The 17,381-nt window shown below is 40.0% G+C and overlaps 1 protein-coding gene across 2 annotated transcripts; it reads left to right on the forward strand.

The window, feature by feature from the left end:
- Positions 1-587: 587 nt before the first annotated feature.
- Positions 588-16,272, forward strand: slc25a23b (solute carrier family 25 member 23b). Of its 2 annotated transcripts, none has more exons than XM_066641973.1 (11): positions 588-694; positions 2,470-2,675; positions 5,341-5,464; positions 5,583-5,670; positions 5,864-5,975; positions 6,189-6,347; positions 6,698-6,844; positions 7,932-8,045; positions 9,409-9,576; positions 14,985-15,135; positions 15,290-16,272. In XM_066641973.1, exons 2-11 carry the CDS (start codon positions 2,484-2,486, stop codon positions 15,469-15,471), a joined length of 1,437 nt encoding a protein of 478 aa, XP_066498070.1. In that variant the 5' UTR covers positions 588-694; positions 2,470-2,483; the 3' UTR covers positions 15,472-16,272. The 2 variants fall into 2 exon arrangements, with proteins under 2 accessions (XP_066498070.1, XP_066498067.1); XM_066641970.1 differs by lacking the exon at positions 588-694 and adding an exon at positions 1,782-1,893.
- Positions 16,273-17,381: the final 1,109 nt, after the last annotated feature.

Genomic DNA, 17,381 nt, shown 5'->3' on the forward strand with positions numbered 1-17,381 from the left:
GCCAGCAACTCTAAGTACATTTGTCTTTACATATTTGGCTGGTTCCCCAGCACTCAGCAGTCTCTTTAAGCCCATTGTTAGAACTGTGACTTGAACTTGGAGCTTCAGCCAAAGCCATGGAGTAAAATTCTATGCTGCTTTTGACACTGGAAAAGCAGAAGCAGGGTTTTGGATGATGTGATTTCGGCGCATCACGGTGAGTTGCCAGAGCGATAGCTCAACATTAGCAGCAGCACATTGACCCAAGGCTACTCTGTTCTACTGCTATTTATGGCTGCATTGAATGGGAGTGTATTTACGGTGTTATTTGTGCTTTTGCACTTACTATTATAGTATGAGTTCTTTTGGGCTGCTTAATGAACTGCCAAATTGAGCTGACATTTTTCAACAATGTACTCAAACTAGAAATGGGTACGAGAAAACAGGTCAGGGGTCTGAAAGGATGTGTTGTTGTCTGTAAGCCATTGATGAAAACTGAATATATGGTAATGGATAAATACATGCGAATCAATCTGAGATGCTGATGATGATCTCAAAACCTCTCAGAACCCAGAGGCCACACTTCAACATCACTGAATGTGTTTGAGTTTACTTAGACTGTGAGAGGCAGAAAATATTATCAACTCAAGATTCAGCTTAGGAGAGTTCTTCTGGAAACAATGTGCCAGCGTCTTACACCTTTCTAAAAGTAGATGTGAGTATGTGAGTTTTAATATATAATTTCTATTGCCATTTCAATACTGTATAATAACTGATGGGGTCCTTTTAAGTTAAGTTTTAAGAGGGTTTAATGGGTGCAGTGTCATAAGAAAATCCCTCTCCCAGCACCCCACACTAATCTTTCCCTATCCTTCAACTGCTGATCCATTATTTTCCAGGCGCATGCTTCGTCATCATGGCCCACTCATATCTATGTCACATCAGCGCCATCTGCATTCTAGTAATACCAACCAGTGGGCCAGAAACTAATTGGACAGGACTTTCAAATGACTTTCATTCAGGCTAGAGGGGAGAAACCATGTAAACTGTTTGCCAGATTGTCCTTTTAAAACCCCATTCCCTGGCCTAGCCTCACCGCGCTGGTATAAAGTTACAGACAGTGGCTCATCTCTTGATGCACAAGTTGCTTCTTGCTCTTCAACTGTGAACAGTGTCTAACCACAGAGCTGATCTTCTCTGTATATTTTATAATGGATCACTCTTATCTTAGCAAGGAAGATTTAGGCCATGAGGCGTTCCCCATAAAGTGGTCAAAGATTGTAATAAACAAAAGGTAGGTATTTCTGCTGAAGTGGCTAGTGAAAGCTAAGTGTCTCATTCAACATACAACACACACAGACATGCGCACGACGCCGGTATGCGGTCAGTCGCCCTCGCGCTCGTTATCCCGCTGCACCAAAACGCACGTGAGGAGGGAGAGGAGGATCACAGAGGAAGGAAACGTGCAAAGGGAGAGTGTGTGTAACCGATCCGGGGATTAATATTGCAGTCTCGAGGAGGTGCACATTCACATTCACACAGGCGCGCGCGCGCTAATGCTCTCAGTCCTAATGCAGCGCGGGATTAAAGCAATGCTAATCGGTGCAGAGTGGAAGAAGCCGAGCTGCTAGTGTTTCTCTGTGGACTACTCTGCTTTTCCGTTGGATAGTCGGTCACCTCTTCCCACTCACTATCCCGAAGTTATCCCTGTGCCTGTGGTGGAGGATAAGTGTGGATGAGGAGGAAGGAGGAGAAGAGAAGAGCACCGTCCCTCGATCTGCTGCATTTACACTGCGGGTAAAACCGGCGAAATCATTTGGTCGGCTGTTCTTGTGCGGTGGCTTATTTTTCTTATTTTGCCAGTCCACTCTAAATGGTGCAGCGGTTATATCCAGATTCCTAAAATCAGAGCGGGTACGTTGGACGTGTTTCTTAATTGTTTGTTTATTTATTTATTTATTTATTTATTTGTGTGTGTTTTGGTTTCGGTCCTGTTCATTGAGAGTGTTCCAGATTTTTATTTCGCGTACTGAAAAAAGTTCAACGGGCAATGTTGTCTACGTCACAGACGTTGCTGATCAACCGACCAATCAGATCAACCGCTGCCTTCACGTCCTCTTCCAAAGTCACTAAACCTAGATTTGGAGGTTGTAATAACCATGAGATTTCCTGTGTTCAAGTGATTATTGGTTGGAAATTGAATTAACCCACCACAAATAAGGTTTTCTGTGTGTGTTAGAAATTAAGATTATTTGGTAAAACAATTAAATAATTGCACAGTTTATTTTCTGGTGTCACAAAACTGTAGTGAAATTGTAATAACTGTACCATTTATGATCAAATGGGGAAAAAAATGGTTCCTTAATTGAGTCTTGGTTCATTGTGGTGATGTATTACCTGCCACTGTTGTCTCAACCTCACACTGTAAATACGATATTATTGAATTGCATTCAATTTAGTTGGAATTGAAATTTCAACTTGTTTTTCCAGGGGGAGGGTCCCTGATGGGCAAGGCCGGGGCCCGGCTCCCCTGCGGGTGTGTCCAGGCTCAATGTGAGGAGAGCGGTGCTGAGAGACAGAAGCGTTGGGCTAAGCTTTTCCAGCAGCTTGACCTTAACAAAGATGGCAGGATCGATATGCAAGAACTTCACTCTGGACTTGCTGCATGGGGTGTCGCGCGCACTGATGCTGATGAGGTAAGGCTTGCTAACAATTAAGTTAAAATGTTCTTCTCAATGGAAATAAATGATGCCTGGCCACTTTTCAAATATCTGCGATTCCACACACACAGTTTTAAGGATTTTACCAGCAACTGTGATTAAGTCTTATAGATTGTTCACCAAATCCAAACTTCAAGTCTTGGCTGCAACATAAATCCAGTCTTTAAGGTTAGGATACATGTGACATCCAGTTTTCAAGAATCTACTGTAATTCAGGCTTTAAGATTTTATCACAAGCCATGTTCAGGTTATCACACAAATTAGTAGCAAGACTTTGTAGCAGTGCAGTAACTCAAGTGATTAAAAAATTAGCTTCAACAAAGAAAGCTGAATCTGAATGACACTCCAACAACTCCCACTCAACACCAGAAAGTTAGTCTTTGGTGTGTGTATGTGTCTCTGATGAATATATGGGGGTGGGGGTTCAGTTAACTGAAGTACAGGCATGTGTGTGGGCACAGTGAGAACATCCATCCATGCAGTATAGACTCTGTAGCTGTCTTCATCAGGAGAAAAGTTAGACCACAAGAGCAGCATGTAGTCTAATGTTGACCTCATAATTGACCATAAATTCCACAAGTCTTCAAGGTTTATTGTAAGCCAAGTCTTTAAGTTTGGGCATGGCAAGAAGATCCAGCAGCACAGTACGAATTCATTACTCACTGAAAGGCGAGATCTTAATTATTATGAAAGTAAAAAACTGGGCTGAGTCCCACTTGTGCTTAGTGCCAACAAGTGATCCTGCGTGTCATTTATTTACGTGGCGTTATGTAAGCTAGCTTCAGCCTGAAGTCAACCTCCTGAGGCTATTTGGGATAATGATATCGCATGGAGAGAAAAGCACATGTTACAGTGGGATACAAAGTTAAATAGCATCCAAAAGTGTGAGGAGCATTAAAAATAGCCACTTGACTTGAACTGTCTGGGTGGCCTTAGCCGTGGACATTGACCAGTTTGAATAATTCAGAGGTGTTCTGTCTAGTGTTTTGGAGTCTGAAACTGCTGTAGTTTCAGGTTAAATCCTGCTTTGAATTTTCACTGACTGTAACCTGCTGTACAAATATTCCTGAAGGAAGGAGACTACAGAGTATTTCTACAGTGTGTATTTTTTAATAGAGGTCTTTTCTTAAGCCACAGCTATGAATGAGGCCAGTACAATTTGACACTGTTTCTGTTTTTCACTCATTTTGAATACAGTGTATTGCTTTCATATTCTCAGTCTCATATTTGGACCTAATCAACCACCTACACATCATTAACGAAGCCAGGATTCTGACAAGGTCATTAACTCCTGTTACGTCTGGAGATGTTTGTGTTTATTTCAGTTAAAGTCTTATTATTCATTATCCAATTAAAAAAAACATCCATAGCTGCCTAGCTACAGTAAGAAACAAAGGTTTGGACATGGCAATAGTTTTGGTTTCATTTGGAGACATAGTATATTACTGTGCCTTTAATCATTGACATTCAATCAATAACACCTCTCGCAGCTCCTCATTAAGGGCCTGCTGTGGAAATCAGGAGCATCAGGGAGGAGATGGAGATTTGTAGCAAAAACAGGAATATTAATGAAGTTAGCTGAGATGGTGAGGTTTTAGATGTGATCTTTACAACCTCTTAAAATGTCTGTATACATTCTACCTGGAATCATTGGGCACAAGGCAGGAATACACCCTGGGGGGGGTGCCTGTCTTTCACAGGGCAACACACACTCAAAGGCACTTTGAGTCACCAATCCACCTACAAATGTGTGTTTTTGGGCTGTGGGAGGAAACCGGAGCACCTGGAGGAAACCCACACAGACACATGGAGAACACACCACACTCCTCACAGACAGTCACCCGAAGCAGGACTTGAACCCACAACCTCCAGGTCCCTGGAGCTATGTGACTGCGACACTACCTGCTGCGCCACCGTGCCGCCCAAGACCACAGATGTAAAGCAGAATTTAAATAGTGTGCTTATTTATATATGTCAGGCAAACATTCAAAGTTATCTCAAGGAAGAGTTTATGCTAGCCTTCAAAACTAACTCTTAAAAGCAAAGACGTATTGCTGTGCCTTTACTATTCAAATGCTATGTTGGACAGTGAATTAAACAATTAGTTATGTATAGATTCTGAAATTATTCAGTGGTTTGATGACAGAAATTTGAAAATGCCCTTCTTAAATGTGTGTGTGTTTGTGTTTTGGGCCAATGCTGTGGCTGTGCTATTAGGTTGTGTCAGAATGTTAGTCATGTGCTGTAATGAAGGTCAGATTAGCGCTAGGTTGCAATGTGCTTAACCTGCTTCTGTCAAAAAGAGGTGGGGAATCTAACAAACAACAAAATAACACACTAACAAAATCAAATAGACTAAAACTAAATTAATTTACAAGGTTAAATGCAGAATGGATAAAATCAAATCTAGAAAGAAAAACAAAATGACCTGCACCACTTACAGTTTTGTGCTAATGTACTGTTATAGATAGATACCCATAGAGGTACTTGTAGAAATTAGTTTTGTAAAACAGGTACTTGCTCATTTTTTGAACCAACATTTGATATCTGTGTCTAGTCGAAGCCTAATGCTAATAGTCTCTAACTGTCACTGTCTAACTGTCATGCCTCATTTTTCTCTTGTATCTCATACTTCCTGTAGTTTGTGCGTGTGAGTGATACTAATCAAGATGGCCAGCTTGACTTTGAGGAGTTTACTCAGTATCTGCGCACTCACGAAAAAGAGCTCAGACTCATATTCCGAAGCCTGGATCGCAATAACGATGGTATGCGTATTGCGAACCTGGTGAACTAAATTAAATTTTGATTTTATCTTTATTTTTTTATATTATTGAGCTGTTCTAACGTTGTTAACCATTGTTATCCTGGTTTGTGGTGTTTCAGGTCAGATTGATATTGGGGAAATCCAGCAGTGTCTGCACAGTCTGGGCGTGGAGGTTTCCATTGAGCAGGCCTCCACCATACTGCGCAGGTCAGTGTCTTCAGGGAGCGGCCCATAAAGCCTTTCTCTGTGTGTTTATGCTTTTATCACTCCTTCTACTACTTTCTCTCTAATTCTCTAAAAAAAATATATGTTATATTCAGTAAAGATAAGGCTTACTCATAGATTTTATGAGAAATATGAGCACGTCTGTTTTGTGTTTACTTTGCTTTTTTAACCCCAGTATGGACACAGATGGCACCATGACCATTGACTGGAATGAGTGGCGAGATCATTTCTTGTTCAATCCATTCCACAACATGGAGGATATCGCCCACTACTGGAAACATTCACTGGTCAGTTTCTTTGAGTCAAGCAAAGGAAGTTTTTACTTTAAAATTAATCAAATGTGTTCTAAAATATATCTTAGAGCTCCTTATTTGGACATTTGCATTTGACGCCCCTCCTCAGGGTCAATTTGCACCAGTCTAAAGATAGATACATCTTATGAATGGACAAATAATAAAAAACGTCTTTAGGTCTCTAAGTGTAATGCATGTTTGTTGTAGATGCTGGATATTGGCGAAAACCTGACTGTGCCAGATGAGTTTTCTGAGCGAGAGCGGCGAGCAGGGCTTGTGTGGAGGCAGCTGATGGCTGGGGCGATGGCTGGAGCTGTGTCCAGAACAGGAACTGCTCCCCTGGACAGACTTAAAGTTTTCCTTCAGGTAACATCAGGTCATTACATCAAACACATTTAATATCTGACTGAAAATAACGTTTCAGTGCCCCCATCTGATTTTATCAAACGCCTTTCGTTTGGACATTTTTTGTGTCCATCATGATCTAAGTCAGTAAAGTCAATGAACTATCAGTACAGTTTCCTCCCAATGTACATAAATATAAAGAACAGATCCCTTTAATGCAATAGTCTTTAACTTTATCAGTAATAATGTACTATATGTAAAGTGTTTGTTTGTGGACACCTGTGCATTATCAGTGGTTTGTCTCTTGAATCAGGACGGTATGTGAAGTAGGCTATTTATTGTGTAATAAAATATATATATGGTTTCCAAAGGTGCATGGCTCTGGGGGACTTGGCCTTTGGACTGGACTGAGGGGAATGGTACATGAAGGCGGAGTCCGGTCTTTGTGGAGAGGAAATGGCATAAACGTGCTCAAAATTGCTCCAGAATCTGCCATTAAGTTCATGGCTTATGAACAGGTAAAAAACCTTCCTGTCTTGTTTATTGAGTTAATGACAAAGTATAAGAAAGCATGTGGTACAGATGTTGATATGACAGTTGTTACATATTATAAATTAACACATAAATAAATTTGATAATATTCTGCAGATTTATCCACATTAATACTAGAGACATAACAAAAATAGAAAAACAGACCCAGTCCCATTCATTACTATATTTCCACTTTAACACTTCAGCGCATCTCTGACAGCAGGTTTAACTTAATCCAAAAAAAAGTACTCTTTTTGTTTTCTAGATAAGCTAATCTTTCAAGAGGGAGAAGATTGTATATTTTGTTTTGTCCCATTTTGTAAGTTACAAGTACAATGAAGGCAGTTCACCACAATGCCCTATTTGCAACAGCAAGGAGGCCCATTGCCAATAAATCTTGATAAACAAATGCTGGTTTTGACTGCATACCAGATGGCTGATGCTGCCTTAAAATTAATTCATTCATTATCTGTAACCCTTATCCAGTTCAGGGTTGCGGTGGGTCCAGAGCCTACCTGGAATCATTGGGTGCAAGGCGGGAACACACCCTGGAGGGGGCGCCAGTCCTCCACAGGGAAACACACACACACACACACACACACACACACACACACACATTCACTCACACACTCACACCTACGGACACTTTTGAGTCACCAATCCACCTAACAGACACAGAGAGAACACACCACACTCCTCACAGACAGTCACCTGGAGGAAACCCACGCAGACACAGAGAGAACACACCACACTCCTAACAGACAGTCACCTGGAGGAAACCCATGCAGACACAGGGAGAACACACCACACTCCTCACAGACAGTCACCCCAAGCGGGACTCAAACCCACAACCTCCAGGTCCCTGGAGCTGTGTGACTGCGACACTAACCTGCTGCGTCACCATGCCGCCCTGCCTTAAAATTAATTAATAAAAAGAAATTGTGGTCTATTACAGAATTTAAATTAGCATCATGACTGTGTGTTGATAATGAAAGTTACTGTTTACTTAGATATGAAAAATAACTCATTTTAACAGTGTAACTTTTCACCTCTTCTCTGTTTTTGTGTGCCCAGATAAAATGGCTGATCCGTGGCTGTAAAGATGGTGGTAGTTTGAGGGTCCAGGAGAGGTTTATCGCTGGGTCACTTGCTGGGGCAACTGCTCAGACCATAATCTACCCCATGGAGGTGAGAAAGAGAGAGAAAAAAGAAGCAGAGAAAGAGAGAGAGAGAGAGAGAGAGAGAGAGAGAGAGAGAGAGAGAGAGGGAGAGACAGAGAGAGAGAGAGAGAGAGAGTGAGGGAGAGACAGAGAGAGAGAGAGAGAGAAAGAGAGAGAGAGAGAGAGGGAGAGACAGAGAGAGAGAGAGTGAGGGAGAGACAGAGAGAGAGAGAGAGAGAGAGGGAGAGACAGAGAGAGAGAGAGAGAGTAGGTTCCGGGTGCCCAAGTGCATTCCATTCCAGCCAGTTCCAAAAACATATAAATAAGTTTTAGTCTGATTAGGTCATATTTTTGGCTTCTTTTTCCTCATTAATGATCACAGTTAATGATCCCACTCATTTAAGACACAAGTCATTAGTGTCTAGCTGTGAAAACATCTGCAATCACCAGGAAGCTGCTCATTCTTTCCCCAAAGCACCAGTTATTTACCACATTGAAGAGGGGGTGGAAAGATAGGTCGCCAGGCATCAACACTGAGAACTTTACAAGACTGTTAGTGAGACAAGAGAACCTTACAGGGTCAGATCTGTTCACAGTGGAGGTGACACTAACCAAACTTTTGAAGAGTTTAATGCCTCTCAAACCGCCATTTCAGAAAGTAATTACATGTTTATGACACAGCATTAATATAAGGTTTCGTCCAAAAACATAATTTTTTGAAACCCGTTCATGGTGGAGAGGCACATGTAAGAGGTACGTTTAAGTTTAATTCCCTGGTGTTTGTGAATAGAAAATAAAATCCTTTATTTGTGTTGTAGACATGGTGACCCCTGGTTACTAACACCACCAGTGTAAATATTTTTTCACTAAAGACAACCATTTAAAATCCAGCCTCTTTAATGCCTTTGTTTACATCTCAGTAACCGAGTTATGCAGAAATTTTTAAACTTAAGTGGATTTCCCCTTTGATCAAAATATTAAACCCTCTAGTATGTGCTGAGAGTTATGGCTGTGATGTGTGTAGGATGACTGTACTCTGTGCTGAAAATAAACTGCTTTGTAACTGCAGCTCTTGAGTGAACGTAATCACAGAGTCAAGGCAAAATCAGCTGCTGATTTATTCAGACAAGCTTAGAGCAGAGTTTAGTGCAAATTAAGCATTTCCATTTAATAATTTACATTATAACAATAATATATCACTTTTTATAGTTTTGAATATCTACCTTAAGAAATAGAACTTTTGAATTTTTAATCGGAAAAATTAACCTTTATTTATGTAGATTACACCCCGTATTCTATATATTGTGTATATTATTATGGAATTTATTTGTAGGTATCTTTTTCTCTCTTTATCTCTTTCCTTTTCTTCCCGTCTCTCACTCTCCTGTCAGGTGCTGAAGACTCGTCTAACTCTAAGGAAGACTGGTCAGTATTCTGGGACCTTGGACTGTGCAAGACAGATTCTGAAGAAAGAGGGAATCCAGGCATTTTACAGAGGCTATGTACCAAATACACTTGGCATCATCCCATACGCAGGCATTGATCTGGCCGTCTATGAGGTGTGTGTGTGTGTGTGTGTGTGTGTACCAGGTGCTTCTGTCAGTTTTCTGGAAAAGTGTATCTCATTATTTTCTCTTCTGTCTGCTGCTGCAAGGTTCAGTGAGCTCAGGTGTTTTTTTCTGGAGCCTACCCGGAATCACTGGGCGCAAGAACACACCCTGGAGGGGGTGCCAGTCTTTCACAGAGCAACAAACACACAAATTCACTCACACACTCACATTTACGGACACTTTTGAGTCGCCAAACCTCCTACCAACATGTATTTTTGGACCGTGGGAAGAAACTGGAGCACCCGGAGGAAACCCACGCGGACACGAGGAGAACACACCACACTCCTCACCGACAGTCACGCGGAGCGAGACTTAAACCCACAACCTCCAGATCCCTGGAGCTGTGTCACTGCAACACCTACCTGCTGCGCCACCGTGCCGCCCCGAGTCTGAAACAGATTCTCTTTAATAATGCACTAATGACAAATAGGGCTGAAAAAAGGGCTGTTGATCTACTAAAAAAATTGAACAAATAATTACACAAATTGGTCAGTACGGTGACGCAGCAGGTAGTGTCGCAGTCACACAGCTCCATGGACCTGGAGGTTGTGGGTTCGAATCCCACTCTGCGTTACTGTCTGTGAGGAGTGTGGTGTGTTCTCCCTGTGTCTGCGTGGGTTTCCGCCGGGTGACTGTCTGTGAGGAGTGTGGTGTGTTCTCCCTGTGTTTGCGTGGGTTTCCTCTGGGTGACTGTCTGTGAGGAGTGTGGTGTGTTCTCTCTGTGTCTGCGTGGGTTTCCTCAGGGTGACTGTCTGTGAGGAGTGTGTTGTGTTCTCCCTGTGTCTGCATGGGTTTCCTCCGGGTGACTGTCTGTGAGGAGTGTAGTGTGTTTTCTCTGTTTCCGCGTGGGTTTCCTCCGGGTGACTGTCTGTGAGGAGTGTGGTGTGTTCTCTCTGTGTCTGCGTGGGTTTCCTCAAGGTGCTCCTATTTTCTCCTATGGTCCAAAAACACACATTGGTAGGTGGATTGGTGACACAAAAAAGTGTACTTAGGTGTGAGTGAATGTGTGAGTGTTTGTCACCCTGTGAAGGACTGGTGCCCCATCCGGGGGTTCATTTCCCAAAAGCATAGTTGCTAACTACGTTAGCATACATAGTTACATACATCGCAATGCAGTTGCGATGCAAGTGTTTCTCAAAACAGTCGTTGGAACTATTGAGGTAACTATGTTGGTAACTTGCATAGTCCGAACCATCGTTAAACGACACAGGTGTTTCTCAGAACCATCGTTTTGACTGTCGTTAAGTTGTCTAGTTGGAACTACGGTTTCAGGCCTGTGGTTAGAAGCTTAGTTCCTGGTGACTACGTCATCGATGACGGAAGACACAGTAGAATTAGGGTACTGCATAGTGTGCATGTATATACATATATATATATATATATATATATATATATATATATATATATATATATATATATATATATATATATACAAACACACACACAAATCATAAATAAAATAATATAATGTTTACCTAAGATTTAATACAGAAATATAATGTTTATATTTCATTTAATTGTATAACAATTATAAAAAGATTTTAAAAACATATATAAAAAAACGGTATTAATACACAGTCATCATTTATACCTCATCATGATTTTTTTTATATACCTGATGTTTTGAACTATGAATGACCATGAAATACATTGTTGGAATTTAGAGATAATGTTTTAATAAAAGGTACAGGAGAGCAATACTTAAAGATTAGCAGCTTTCATTCCTTCAACACTGTGTTATGGTATTGTTAGGAGGATAGGATCTTTATTGTCACATACAAAGTTATACAAGTACAACATTGCAGCGAAATTGGCTTCCGTCTGTACACTCACATAAACAGGGGTTAGGTGTGTGCAACAGACGTGACCGCAGCAGGGTACCCGCGCCATCTCATAGTTAGAAGAAACAGCTGGATTTACATCGGGGAAGTGGTGGTAAAACGGAAGGTGGTGGAAAAAGGAAGGTCCCAGACTGTGCCTTAAGAAGCACAGTGTGTGATCTTGAAAAACATCAACATCTGTAGCACACAAGCAACACACAGATAGTTTCAGTTACGTGGACAAGAAACAGTAGGAGGCGTGTTCATGGGTGGGGGGCAAGGTTCAGTTTGTGAGAAAGTCCGCAGAAAGGAGTAGCAATCACTGTGTCCTTGAGCCCGCAGTTCAGACGGGGGTGGTGCAGCAGATCTCCACAGCAACCGTTCCTCAGGGGGAGTTTGACTATCAGCAGCTTGAGGTCACTGATAGCTGGGGCAGCCAAAACAGATAATTCAGTTTGTTAGAATCAGAGACCTGAAGCTAATTTGAGCTAAAAGTCCCTCTGATTCAAAGTTCCACTTTTTCTCTGGTCTTCCAAACGTTCCAACTTGGAGTTCAAAGCCGTTAGTTGCTCCATGATGAAATCCAGGCTTCTACTCACAGTCACAGTCTGTGTGCCAACAGCTCTGCCCATCCCACCAATCATGTTGGTCAGATTCCTTGGGCTGTTTACAACTGACTCAACTCTTTTAATTTTCCGATAAACCAGGGCACCGCCTAATCCAATCAGCAGAAAGCCCACGATCATAAATCCAAATAGGTATATATCTTCAATGTCCTCGATTGAAAGAGGCGCCAGACACACCACGCGCCACTTCTCCCATCCATCCATGGCATATCCAGCTGGCATCGTCAGGGCAGACGTGCTCCCCCGCGCCCAAGCTTCTCCTTGAGAAGATGGTGTCAGTAGCGTTGAGAGACCAGTTGATCAATTCCATTTTTTATTTTAATTCGAAGAGTGGTGCTAAGAGAGTGTCTGAGGGTAGACAAGACAAGACCAGGAGAAGCCAAGCAGGAAAGATAAGAAAATGCGACCGCCTCCCATGAGAGCAAGAAAAAAAAAAACTCACACACTATTCCAGCATTAGTCTTTATCATCGTGTCCCTCTTGAAACAATAAAGACATTACATGTTTTAGTTATATGTTGGGGATATAATAACTTTAATATAGTAGTTTGAGATGGATTTGAATATTATTTTATCTTCCATTCACTGAAGGAATGTCAACATGTCTTTTAAACAGATACAGATTTATAAATTTATTCATCACTAAATACACCACACATCACTTTTCCTGCAGAGCGCTGCTGGACAGAATACATCTATTTCCTATTCCCCACCTCTAGTATGAGGAGTTGGGGCAGTATGTAAGCCTAATTTACAAGCCTTTTTTGAAGTAGGAAATGGGCAGAAGGGATTGGATGCAGAAAGGATCAGTCAAGGTCTTTTTTTAAGATTAAAGGTTTCTTTGTATTATAAAAGTGTTCTTCAGACTGATGGAGAATGTGCTGTAGATGGCTCTATATCACAACATTTAGAAAAGGGTTCTCTACGGCACAAATAAAGTGTTCTTCTTTTATTATGATTTCAAACTTGTAACAATAAAGGAACCATTTATGGTGCCACACAGAATCATTTTCTACAAGGCGCTCTATAGAACCATTTATAGCACATTCTCCATCAATCTGAAGAGCACTTTCATGATGCAAAGAACCTTTAATCATGCAAATATTCTTCAAGTGTTAGAACCCTGGTAGAACCATTTTTTAAGTGTGAGATTAGAGCATAAACATATAGCAGTTGTTTTCTCACAGATTTCCCCCCTCTCGCTCTAAACTGTTTAATTACTACACGACTCACTCAGAGGTAAAAAACAAAAAAGTGCAAACAAAGGATGAAAAATGACAGAGTACAACTGGCACTTTAAACGTACCATTTGTGTGTGTGTGTGTGTGTGTAAAAAGATATATATATATATACCTGTGTTAACCTTATATATATATATATATCAGAAGAGGAAATGTAGTATACTTTACAGTACTTTAGTGAATCAATGTTTCATCAGTGAGAGCTTCAGTTGTTGTCATAAAAGCAACACAACAAACGCTCTCGGGTCTCAAACCCACCTCCGCGCGACACAGAAATGCATGGTTCTCACCGTCAAATTTATAAACTTTTCTAACATACTCAATATATATTTTTGTTTATAAAACAACTTTTGTCTTTTATCACTGTTATTTCTTTTATTTTATTTAATAATATGCATTTATTTTTTATTCCAGTAACATTATTCTTTTTGCTGCTGATTCTATATGATTACAAAATGAGTAATTGCGGTCACAACTCTCATATTTTCGCATAATTTTACAAAATGCGTGAGTTTTTGCAAGTTTCCCACTGTGAAAGTCAGACCAAACACGTCTGGAACCATCATAGTTCAGACTACAGTGGTTTAAACCAACATGGTTCAAACTACTGTGGTACTAACAAAGTATGACGGTTTTGGGAAACTGTCGGAGTTCAGATGTTGGTTAGTTTAACGATGCATCGTTAGTTCAATGCTAGGCTCCATCGTTGTATGGGAAACGAACCCCAGGATGTCCCAACTTGCACTCAGTGATTCTGGGTAAGCTTCGGACCCACTGCGACCCTGAGCTGGACAAGTGGTTACACAATTTGCTGTGGTTAATCCTGAATAATCCAAGTTTTTTCTTTCTCCTTATAATTGAAGCTTTTAATAATGGATATTTAAATGTAAAATAAAAGAATCAACATAAAAACATAAAACAGTGGAATTATATAGTCACATATCACTATTCATAATTACTAAGTATTATAATATCTCAGTGTAATTTAAAATCAAACAAAATGAAGCTCATACACTGGAGTTTTAGTGGAGGTCCAAACAATAATATAATTCAACAATCCAGCTTCAACAATCTTTTAAGAGACAAATGGATGGATTATGCAAGGTAGAAGCACAGGAACAGCAGATGTGTGTGTGTGTGTGTGTTTGAGAGAGACAGAGAAGATGATGGAGTTTCACCATAAATAATATATAGTCCACCTTCTGGACTCAGAGTTTATATTGGTAAATAAAACCACTAATAGGTAACTTGGCTTTGTAACAGGAATAAACTATGGGGAAAAGTTTTGGCCAAATTTGTTAAAATGATTAATTTGCCTTAAAAAATTAACACATTAAAATGTGTTAACGCTGACAGCACAATCAAAAACAAAAACCAAACAGCAAGAATATGGTTAACTGTTACTGTACTTTCTTCTTTTACAATAATATTAAAAGCACAGTGGCATATTTTACAGTACATATTACATATTTCAATATATTAATAGTTAGAATATATTATATATAGTAATAGATGTAATTACCAACCAGGCCCAAATGGTGCATCACATCTGCTAATATAATTTTTGTTTCGGTGCATCTATTTCTCTCTCTCTCTCTCTCTCTCTCTCTCTCTCTCTCTCTCTCTCTCTCTCTCTCTCTCTCTCTCACACACACACTCTGTCTGTCTAAGACCCTGAAGAATGCATGGCTCCAGCGATACTGTGTGGGTTCGGCGGATCCTGGTGTTTTGGTTCTACTCGGCTGCGGTACTGTGTCCAGCACCTGTGGTCAGTTGGCGAGTTACCCGCTCGCCCTCATCCGTACACGTATGCAGGCCCAGGGTGAGGGCATGCTCTTATTATTACACAATATAGTTGTTACTAAATAAAAATATGAATCCAATAAGTCTCAATACACCAACACTATGCCTTGGTTGAATGAATACACTTGCTTTGAAAGAGTTCATTATGCTGACCTGTGGCTGTTTCTCCCCAGCCTCCACTGAAGGAGCTCCTCAGCTGACAATGGTGGGTCAGTTTAAGCACATTGTGTCTCATGAGGGCATCCAAGGCCTTTACCGGGGCATCGCCCCCAACTTTCTCAAAGTCATTCCGGCTGTAAGCATCTCTTATGTGGTGTATGAGCACATGAAGAAAGCTCTGGGAGTAGGTTCATAGACATGACACAGTGGAATGGCCATGGAACAGATGGAGGAAGAAATGGGGCAGACTTTAAAAGACTTGCCACGGAATAATGAATCAAAGAGGACGTGTAGAGCTATGGGGAGAATCACAGAGAAACCCCAGGTGGTCAAGAAGCGAGAGGATTTACTGAAGAATGAAATTTCACTCTAGATTGTATACAATCCTGTTTTTTAATGTAATAACAAAAGCTTTTGTTTGGGTTTAGTGGCAGGGAGAAATGATGATTACACATCACATTGCACAGACAGAGTTTCCACTTCCCATTAAGTAACAAAATCTATTCATTTTCTAAATGGAAAGATAGTAGGACAGAATCTAAAGTTCACAGAACAGATGTGTCCCCACCTGGGTCTACAACATATAAAGGCACTGTGTGAAGTCTTTTAGAGCAGGTTCCTTTTTTCCTTATACATAGGCAGCTAGAATGTATTTAAGATGTATTTACTCTTATAAATTGCCTGCTGCATTGTTCACTTAGACATTGACGTACATAAACAAGCTAAGATTATTATTTTTATAAGAATGAATGGGAGTTTTAAAGATATCTTATAGACCTACTGAGCGAAAATAATGTCCCAAACTCTGAGTGGGCTGATGGTTTGCACTTTAGTGGCGCAGCGTTAAGCTTTAAATTGATCATGACTTGAGCAGCTAAATAAATCGGTTAGGGGTGGGGTTTTATAGAAGGTTAAACACTGATATTTTGCACTAGTTGCTGTGTGTATATTTCTGCAGATTTGCTTTATGGTGAATGCTGTGAATGTGGCAAATAGAATTATGTTCCAATCAAAGGGAGCGTTGACCTGCAGAAGGTGCTCACTTTGAATTAATTAAGTTTTGTCCCGATTCTGCAGAGTAGGTTGTTTCTGAAAAAAATATTTTTCAGTGCCCTCCAATGCCCTCCATGTACATCTTATAAAATATTTTTATATATGTATATGTGTATATATTTTTCTTTTTTTCTGCCAGGCTGGGGAAGATTTTGTACCTCAGTTCAGAGGTTTTTTTGTAATATCAGGCAGAATTGTATCAATGATGAAATGAACAGCTATTTAAGAGTTAAAAATTTTGCATATTAATCTCTGTTTGACTGTGAGCTAAAAGCAAACAGTGTATGATTTAAAGTGTCAAAGTGATCTCAGGGTCCTGTGAAAAGAGATCAGCGAATACTTTCTTAACTGTAATTAATGTTAACAGGCAGAGGTACGACAACTAAACCTAAAAGAATATTTTCCAAAATTTAACCCATTGAGTCTTCAACATTCATCTTATGTTTGGCTTTTAGATTTCATCAGCAGAATATGTGGCATTTATTTTTCATGGACATACAAAAACTATGAATATTCACAGCCGCCTGTTTGCTAAAGCACCACCTCGTGTCTAAAAAAATAGTATCAGACCTCATATTTACACTGGTATTCGAAATTTGGAATCAGTATTTTCAGTAATTTTAAGACAGACTATGCTATTAGTCTCCTTTAGCATTAGCATCATGGTCAGAAAGTGATTACATCTGGAGGTCTGCAGATCATTTTTAAAAACATTAAAATAATGTAATTGAATAATTTGATATTTTATCAATGTTACTGAAATAGTAATACAGCATCACATATTAATGTTAACATCAGTATTTCTAACTTGTGAAAAGGGCATAATGTGATTTTACTTGTGAAGAGGACAGAACAAGTTCCATTCATTTTTGCAAAATGATGTTTTACTACAGACAGATCCATCACAATGTTGTTTTTATCTTCATTAAAACTATGTTTATTAGAGTATATTATGTTAATGTATATATTTACATGGTTTAAATATACAAATATATATGAATGTATTTTGGAAAAAAAAAAGTCACTGAAAGCTTGCATTTTGAAAAAAAATTG

This window comes from Hoplias malabaricus, chromosome 13 (genome assembly GCF_029633855.1).
Source record: "Hoplias malabaricus isolate fHopMal1 chromosome 13, fHopMal1.hap1, whole genome shotgun sequence".
Taxonomy (NCBI): Eukaryota; Metazoa; Chordata; class Actinopteri; order Characiformes; family Erythrinidae; genus Hoplias; species Hoplias malabaricus.

What these genes read in the sequence shown, in the direction of transcription:
- slc25a23b (XM_066641973.1), top strand. Translation starts at nt 2,484, where the DNA reads ATGGGCAAGGCCGGGGCCCGGCTCCCCTGCGGGTGTGTCCAGGCTCAA. An exon ending in CGCGCACTGATGCTGATGAG is followed by an intron (nt 2,676 to 5,340) that starts GTAAGGCTTGCT and finishes TACTTCCTGTAG; the next exon opens with TTTGTGCGTGTGAGTGATAC. An exon ending in CCATAATCTACCCCATGGAG is followed by an intron (nt 8,046 to 9,408) that starts GTGAGAAAGAGA and finishes CTCTCCTGTCAG; the next exon opens with GTGCTGAAGACTCGTCTAAC.